The 9262-nt window shown below is 37.7% G+C and overlaps 1 protein-coding gene across 1 annotated transcript in view; it reads right to left on the bottom strand.

Moving 5' to 3' along the window:
• Positions 1 to 2678: 2678 nt before the first annotated feature.
• rps6kc1 (ribosomal protein S6 kinase polypeptide 1) overlaps positions 2679 to 9262 on the bottom strand; it is a 29762-nt gene continuing 23178 nt past the window's right edge. Inside the window, exons 13-15 of the mRNA XM_016250686.1 lie at positions 6807 to 6889; positions 6534 to 6629; positions 2679 to 3763 (exon numbers count right to left, since the gene is read on the bottom strand). Coding sequence (XP_016106172.1) covers positions 3662 to 3763; positions 6534 to 6629; positions 6807 to 6889 — 281 coding nt within the window. The 3' untranslated portion in view covers positions 2679 to 3661. The remainder of the gene's footprint in view (positions 3764 to 6533; positions 6630 to 6806; positions 6890 to 9262) is intronic.

The raw sequence follows: 9262 nt of genomic DNA, 5'->3' as shown, positions 1-9262 counted from the left end.
TGTGTGTGTGTAAAGGTTTTTCCTTCATTGTGGGGACCAAATGTCCCCAGAAGGATAGTAAGACCTAACATTTTCGTCAGGAAAAATTAATTAAAAATACTAAATGATGTTTATATTAAGTGTGTTGAGGTCAGTCTTAGAATGTTTCAGCTAGTCTTGTAGTGTGTCCCCAGCTTAAAACTGAATCTACATAATAAAATTAACCAGAGGTCATTTACTAGACCAGGACTGGGCAATGCTGGCCCTCAAGGCACTGATTCATTGTTTTACCAGCACAAACCTAGTGACAAACATTCGGAATTAAAATCAGAATTGCAGCATCCAAAAGTCAGTTGCTGTCAGCCAGAAACCCGCCAACCAGTCGCATAACTAAAAGTAAATGGTTCGCTCTCGTTCGCCAAGACAAATTGCCTGTGTGTGTACACATTCTTGCCAATGAAACTCTTTCTGACTTCTGATTTTGCATTTTCTTTCACACAGCTATTTGTTGGCTACTTTATTACTTGGTTGTCCTGATTTCAATTTCTGTCTGGGCTAACCCTGAGAGACAGGGTGTGAAGCTCAGACATCTGAGAGGGGCTTGGAGTATAGTCCTTCTTGATGCTCCACATTGAAAGGAGCCAGTTTACATGGTTCAGACGTCTGTTTAGTCTTCCGGATCAGGTGTTCCAGGTATATCCAACTGGGAAGACCCCATAAAAATGTAATATATGACATATCTTTTCCTATATCAAGAGTGATATTACCATATATGTTATCTATAGGGCCATTTATCATTTTCACATATTCCCTGGGTAGATGGCGATATAAGTTTCTAACATATCCCCATCCCCATAGTAAAACGTATATGATTTTTTAGATGTATTCACCATATATGTCAAGAATATATGTTATTAAAACATTATAAATGGCTCAAAAAACAAATGAAAGGAACACTTTTTAATCAGAGTATAGCATCAAGTCAATTAAAATCCTGGGATATTGATCTGGTCAGTTAAGTAGCAGAGGGGGTTGTTAATCAGTTTCAGCCTCTTTGGGGTTAAGTAAATTAACAATAGGTGCACTAGAGGCAACAATGAGACGACCCCCAAAACAGGAATGGTTTTACAGGTGGAGGCCACTGACATTTTATTCCCTACTCATCTTTTCTGACTGTTTTTCACTAGTTTTGCATTTGGCTAGGGTCAGTCTCAGTACTGGTAGCATGAGGCGATACCTGGACCCTACAGAGGTTGCACAGGCAGTCCAACTCCTCCAGGATGGCACATCAATACGTGATATTGCCAGAAGGTTTGCTGTGTCTCCCAGCACAGTCTCAAGAGCATGGAGGAGATTCCAGGAGACAGGCAGTTACTCTAGGAGAGCTGGACAGGGCCGTAGAAGGTCCGCAACCCATCAGCAGGACCGGTATCTGCTCCTTTGTGCATGGAGGAACAGGATGAGCACTGCCAGAGCCCTACAAAATGACATCCAGCAGGGCACTGGTGTGAATGTCTTTGACCAAACAATCAGAAACAGACTTCATGAGGGTGGCATGAGGGCCCGACATCCTCTAGTGGGCCCTGTGCTCACTGCCCGGCACCGTGGAGCTTGATTGGCATTTGCCATTGAACACCAGAATTGTCAGGTCTGCCACTGGCGCCCTGTGCTTTTCACAGATGAGAGCAGGTTCACCCTGAGCACATGTGACAGACGTGAAAGGGTCTGGAGAAGCCATAGAGAACGTTATGCTGCCTGTAACATCGTTCAGCATGACCGGTTTGGTGGTGGGTCAGTGATGGTCTGAGGAGGCACATCCATGGAGGGACGCACAGACCTTTACAGGCTAGACAATGGTACCCTGACTGCCATTAGTTATCGGGATGAAATCTTTGGACCCATTGTCAGACCCTACGCTGGTGCAGTGGGTCCTGGGTTCCTCCTGGTGCACGACAATTCCTAGCCTCATGTGGCGAGAGTATGCAGGTAGTTCTTGAAGGATGAAGGAATTGATACCACTGAATGGCCCCCACGCTCACCTGACCTAAATCCAATAGAACACCTCTGGTACATTATGTTTTGGTCCATCTAATGCCGCCAAGTTGCACCTCAGACTGTCCTGGAGCTCAGTGATACCCTGGTCCAGATCTGGGAGGAAATACCCCAGGACAACATCCGTCGTCTCATTAGGAGCATTGACGTTGTCAGGCATGCATACAAGCACGTGGGGGCCATACAAACTACTGAGTACCATTTTGAGTTGCTGCAATGAAATTTCAGCAAAATGGACTAGCCTGGTGCACCATTTTTTCACTTTGATTTTTGGGGTTTCTTTGAATTCAGCCCTCTGTAGGTTGATAATTTTCATTTCCATCAAACGATGTGGCATCCTTTCGTTCCTAACACATTACCCAGTCCATATCAGTATAGATGTCCAGCATGATATTTTTCCCCATTGAGATCTGTTGTGTATTCAAAGTGTTCCTTTAATATTTTTGAGCAGTGTATATACAAAAATCTGTTTGTACATGTTTTTGTAATAAATGTTTTGAATACATATCTATTGTCAGAGACTATCAGCACTTCACTTGAATTAAATTAGACATACTCAACAGGAAGATGTACTGAATTACAATCTAAAGAAATCTTTCATTCTTTCTGTCCATAAGGCCAATAAACTTTCAGCACTTTTTATTTAATTTTTTCAAAATGACTTCATTACATTTTGATTCAAATTGCAATTCTTCATCCTGTTACTACTGCAAGTAAATTCTGATCTAGCAATCAAATTGTTCTAAAAGCTTACTCAGCTTTGCACACTAGAAAAATCCTAATATATGTATTCCAAGTCTGATATATTTAATCACATGGTTCAACTAATTTCCTATTGTGCTCCCTCTTTAACTCTCTCATCACTTCTCAGTATGTTTTCTGCCTTACTCAATCACACTATTAACAGACATACACAGATCATCTGGTGCACAAGCACCTTTTAAAAGTAGTTCTTCCTTTCTTTGTGCTCTGAACTGACTTGAGCTAAATTATGATACTGTCATCTTTTATAGAATCTGAACTTTGTTGAGTTTCCATAACCGATCCTGCGGTTTATCTCTGTGAAGCTGCTTTGACACAATCTCTATTATATAAAGCAATATAGAAATAAAAGTGACTTGATTCTGCAGTTACAATTATCTTAAAGAGTGTGAACCACCATTGAGAATCGAACACATCAAGTGAAAAAAAAAATGTAAGCCCACTGACACAGAGAAATTTAATGAATAACACCGAGCATAAGATGGGTTAGTAGAGAATATGTAGTGCCTGTGATAAATTTCAATGAAACAATTGACCAGGATCACTCTGTACATGTCCTTCTAGCACATGCTAAAGATGTTCATGCAGTGAAATTTGCCAGCTGCTTTTTGTAAACACTATAAATTAAACACCCACACATATTTACAGTTTTATACAGGATATATGCATGTATTGATATTTCTCCTGACATAAACAGAAACTTCCTGTATGCCACATTGTAACTTCCTCACAGTTGACAATGAGCTTTGGCCATTTGTAGGTAAGAATCTGTGTGAAATAAGCATGTGTTCTGCACCATTTGATGTTTTTGTACATATGGACATTTAACAGTCAATTTAGATCATCTCATTCAAGTCTATCTAATGGTTTACTTGGTCCAGTTCACATGAGAAAAGAACGGATGAGACTTAATATCCTCCACACCAGCAACTCCCGCACCCAGCCGCTCCACTGGATTATACTGTAACAGCTACAGACAGAGAGAGAGAGTGGTGGTTACAGTAGAATGTACTTTCTTTAAAGCAATAGTTAAAGGGTTATGAACTGAGAAACCAAAATTCCCTTGATCTTTTAACATTCACTATATTGCCAAAAGTATTGGGACACCCCCTTCTAATGAAAAGGTTTGACTACATTAGTAAAATTTCCATGAGTAGAAATCTTAATGTTTAAGCATATAATGATATTCTAGGAAATTGTGTTTCTAATTTTATAGCAACAGTTTGGACAGGACCCTTTTCTACTTAATGACAATGCCTCTGTGTATAAGACAAGGTTCAAAAAGAAATGATTGATTGAATCAGTGTGGAAGAACTTGACCGATCTGCAGAAACCCAGCTGAACACCTCTGGTGTGACTTTAAATGCCGACCTTGGGCCAAAAACTCATCACCAAACACCAATTACCTGTACATATGGGTACAGTCATTTTAAAACATCCAAAACGGTTGCAATAGATAGAAATACAAATTTTAAATACATGAATTATGTTTCCATCTTTGTTGCTACAGTTTTGGAAGTGCCTCTTTCTGTTCAAAAAAAGTGAGCATCCCAATACATTTGTCCATATAGTGTATGTATAAGTCATTGGTCTGACCCCTTCAAGTAAAGTGTAACCTAATGTTTTTGAACTATACTATAGTAAAGTGTATTATACTGTATATATTATAGTATTTACAACACTTTGTTAATGAATGCTACAGCATACGGTAGAATTAACTATAGTGAACTGATAAACTGTAATAAATACTATAGTATACTTTACTACAGTAAACTGGAGTGTATTGTAGTATAATATACCCTATAGTTGTAGAAAACTTGTACAGTCTTGGGTAAAGCCCCGTTCACACCAAGAACAATAACTATAAAGATAACAATATTAGAGTCCACACTAGCGAACGATATCGTCTGTTTATTCTAAGCGCACGCTCGTCCGCCGCTTTCAATTCTCGAGCTCGTGATAGCAGGATGGATCCTGATTAGGTGTCAATGTTTTTATCATTCATCAGCTGGAAAAAATCGTTCTGAAAGTGATTCCAACGATATTGTTTCTCTGTGCCTTTATCGTTATAGTTGTGGTGTGGACTCTGCTATTCCTTAATATTGATATTAGCTTTATCGTTACCTTTGTAGTTATCGTGCTTGGTGTGAATGGGCCTTAAAGTAATTTGTTTATATTACTATAGTTGTTATATTATCACAGCAACTATAGAATTACCACATCAAATTAATTCAAGTACTTTACTACAGTATGGTTCAAAAACACTATAGTATTTACTATAAATTACTATAGTATTTTTTCATGTCATGGAAAGAAAAAGTCAAGACTGCACAATAATTCTTCCATATCACAGCATTACTGTCGGGTACATATCTTTCTGTAAAGGTCTGTTCGCAAAGCCTGCATCAAATTGTGAAATGTACTGAACAACAAATAATGCTCTACTGAGTCAACATTGTTGAAAATAAACACCCTTTTTCCTAAAACTAGGATCCTTTGGAAGGTAATGTTATTTTCAGTCCAGTGATCCTAGCATCTCTCGGTCGGTCCATATCACTTCACTAACACGCCAGTGGATGCGCCAAAATGACAAAGATGACATTGACATTCATATCTGTCTGTGTAGGCTGTCTTGTGCTGATGTATTCATTTCTGCTTTGTAATAAAGAGACTTAAAGAAGTTCTTTTGGCAGCTTGGTTTCAATAAAAGCTGTTTTTGAAGTAACAAGGAAGTTTTGATTTCTGAAACATACAGTATGTTTTAATAGTGCAATGAGCTCTTATATGTCAGAAGATCAGAGAACATTAAAGGGGTCCGCCCAAATGTTCACGCAAAGAAAGAAGGTGTAACTTTTATTCTCGCTGTAGTATTGTTGCCGCTTTCCGCCATGTCCTGAAGACGCTGTGTGTTTCGTTGTGAAAGCGAAACTACTTTGTTCGGTCCTCCAAAAGAGGACGATATCCGCTTCGTCATGCCTAGACCTGATCCGTGCTGGTCGCTGAGGGAATACATCAACTTAGTGCTGTGGATCGCCGGATCGGCTTTCACCATGGACGAAGCCAGGGGTCGTCACATGTGCTTGCCGCTCCTTCGTCGGATCTGCCGGCTGCGCTGTTCTCAACCCCGCCACCTCTGCTCACTCTAGTCCGGCCTCAGCTCACTCTAGCCTGGCCTCAGCTCACGCTAAGCCGACATAAACACATTTCATTACACCAAATACACTAAATAATGTTATTTTTTGCAGCATCATATGACACCTTTAAGCTGTTTCCACCATCGGGCCAAAAGGTTCTATGAAGGATAAGGAACAGTTACAGTTATGATTCCACTTGAGCTCAGCTCAGCACAATTAGGAACCGTTCTCGGCCCGGAGAATGCACTTCGGTCACCTGCCTGTTGTCTGGCTACTAGTTTCTCTCTGTAGCTGGCCAAGTGTGCTATTTGAGTAAAATAAACAGAAATATTTGATCATGTCGACTGGCCCGAACTGGCACAGAATGGAACAGTTAAGGACTTCGGTCCGACGGTGGAAAAGCGGCTTTAGATTTTTTAGTTCCTGACCCCTTTAAGAATTACAGGGAGCTGCCTTCAAACATCCAACTAGAAAGAACAGTCTATTACAGTAAATGCAAACAAATGAGGTATGCTACCATTTAAACATTTAAACTTTGGTCACCGTGTCCCCTCACTTCTGTTCGCTCGGTGACATATATTCATTTTTCACAATTGTAATACATACCTGTTCCAGCAGAGAGCGTGCTTCCTCCGACACAAACTCTGGGATGTTCAGGGATGAGTGTCTTCCAATGCCAGCAGGATGACACTGATATAGAGTCTAAACGCACACACCAAATTGTACATGAACAACAAATTTAAGTATTTTGTATTTAAGCAGAGATACACAGAAATCACAAAACCCCTTCATTATAATTTGCCACACTGAAATCAATATATAAATACATTTTAAAATGATTCACTGAGAATTATGCATCTGTTGATGAAATACTCTTACCTTTCCTACTATGAGCTCAAATAAAAGGGCTCCCAAACTCCACCAATCACACGCTAATGTCTCTTCACAGATTCCGCCCACTTCTAAATGACAGAGAGAAAAAAATGTATCATGAGAGTGTCTCACTTGTTGGACAATTTATTGTTTCACACTTCTTTCACTTAGTCGCAAAGACAAGAAGCATTTGCGCCCAAATGAAGAGCAAAGTAAGAGTGTAACAGATTTTTCTATGCTTTAAATACATGCTGCACCAGAGTAGGATGGGAAATGCTCTGTCCTACAAGAATGTCAACTCATCAGCACTAAACGAGTAATATTGTAGCTTTATTGCTACTCTTCATCAACTGTAAAGAAAGTGTGTACAAAATAATTAGCAAAATCAACACTACAACATCTGTAAAACATCTGAAAAAATTGTAACAACCTAATTTTTAAATGGTTAAATTTAATTAATCTGACCAGGTTTTATTAAAATAAACCATTGGTCTTTCATAGCAGCACAAATTTAGATCATGATAACCACAGGTAAAACCTCACATATACTGTAGCACCTCAATACCATGGTAAAAATGTAACTATATGGTTTCTCGGCATTAATAATTATATTTCATTACTCCTTTAATACATTTAATACATGTCTACATTAATAATATAAGAACATTTCAAAAGAATCGTTATAATGATTTATTATAAAGAATGGCCATTTCCCATTTGATAATTGCACCCATACCAAAACAAATTTATATATACTCAATACTGTTTGGTTACTAATATTTGGTGTTCTGTTTGATAGTTGGTTCCAGTCAGTTCTGTTGCTCAAGTCCAGTCAAGATTGACAAATTTCTCTCTTGCCCTGGACTGTGCTTCTCCCCCTTGAGCTAGATTTAGTTAGGTTTCTTTATTGTTGTTGTAAAATGCCTACTGCATTAAAATGGACTATTGAGTCCTCACCTCTCTTCCTGCACCCTCCCCCAACAATTGTAAATCCAGGAAAAATCTGCCTGTACTCTTAAGAAAACCCCTGAAACTTTTATTCTTTCCTCTTTAACAGGGTTTCTGCAGACATGAACAAGTTCAATTTAAGACTTTTTAAGACCTTTTTAATACCACCTTATATGAAATTTAAGACCTAAACCTGTAATGGAAATGCACATTTTATTACATACATATGTCATATTTAATGTGTATAAATTAAAAAGAAAACAAAATATCACTGCTGTAATAAACTATATTTATTACTACGATATACAGTGAACTTTTCATGTCAGCAGACAATATTCCATACAAAAAATCCCTGCAAAATAACTGCATCACTGAGATTTTTGGTGGAGTAAATTTATTCTGAAGCAGTATTTTCATCAGTGTTCTATCAGCTTTTACATACTTAAATCTGCATATTTACCTTTACAAAGGCCTATTTTTAACCTTTTTAGATGTATGCATCATCTTACATGTCAAATTATTACAATTGATCAATAAATTCAATATACACTATAGGGCTGCTACCAGTCAGATTAAATAATTTACACTGCAAATAACAATAATTACATCTGCAATAAATAATGTTATGAGATTAATGTTTTAAATGCATTTATGAGTATACAAATAAGAAATGTTGAGGGGAAAAATGCATACTTTTCAACATACTTCTCAACTAAAGTGGAGGTAAGTCACTTATTGAGTGAGTCACTGAGTCATTCATTCAACTGATTAAGTGTTTTATCATGCTGGTATCTTAAGGACATTCGTGGACAGCTGACTCCTAAAGTTTTTGATATTCTTCATATTCTGTGTGGTGGTCAGATAAGTTTAAATAGTTTTGACCTTTTATGGGCATTTTACCTTTATAAAGCCATTTTTCTATAAGTGTGCATTATCTTTTGAGTCAAATTCTTACATTTAATCAGTGAATTAGAATAATAAGACATTTGGGCTGTTAGCAAGCAAATGAAATCAGTATCAACAAAATTCATCTTTGCAATCCAGACATAAGCTGCACCTGAAGCGGCATTTAGATGTATTTACACACTGTTTAATGCAGAACATGAATGCATTTAACCTGCAGTTACAAATGCATAAATAATGTTTTGATATATTAAACATAAAACATTGAATACTGATATTTGAAATAATTAAACAAATGAAAAGATACTTTAAATGTGAAATTAAAACCGCCAGTAGGTGTCAGCGAGTTACTGTTAATAAGTGAGTCATTGTGATTGAACCGAATCATTTAAACGGTTGATTCATTCAGGAACGAAACACCGTCATGTTGCTGAGAGACGCAAAACAGCGCTGTGGCTTTATTTGGAATTATTTTTGTTGGCGAAATAGTGCAAAAACAGGCAATATGGTGTCTAAAACGTAATTCTCTTAATAAAACTTCTAGTTTTTAAAAAATCAATATCACATTTGATTATGGTAATTTTTGGAGAAAAAAAGGCACTCTTCCGAGT

This window comes from Sinocyclocheilus grahami, unplaced genomic scaffold (assembly GCF_001515645.1).
Source record: "Sinocyclocheilus grahami isolate Dianchi unplaced genomic scaffold, SAMN03320097.WGS_v1.1 scaffold1002.1, whole genome shotgun sequence".
Taxonomy (NCBI): domain Eukaryota; kingdom Metazoa; phylum Chordata; class Actinopteri; order Cypriniformes; family Cyprinidae; genus Sinocyclocheilus; species Sinocyclocheilus grahami.
Note: the sequence above shows the minus strand (reverse complement) of the source record. Positions and strands in the feature narration are given on the sequence as shown.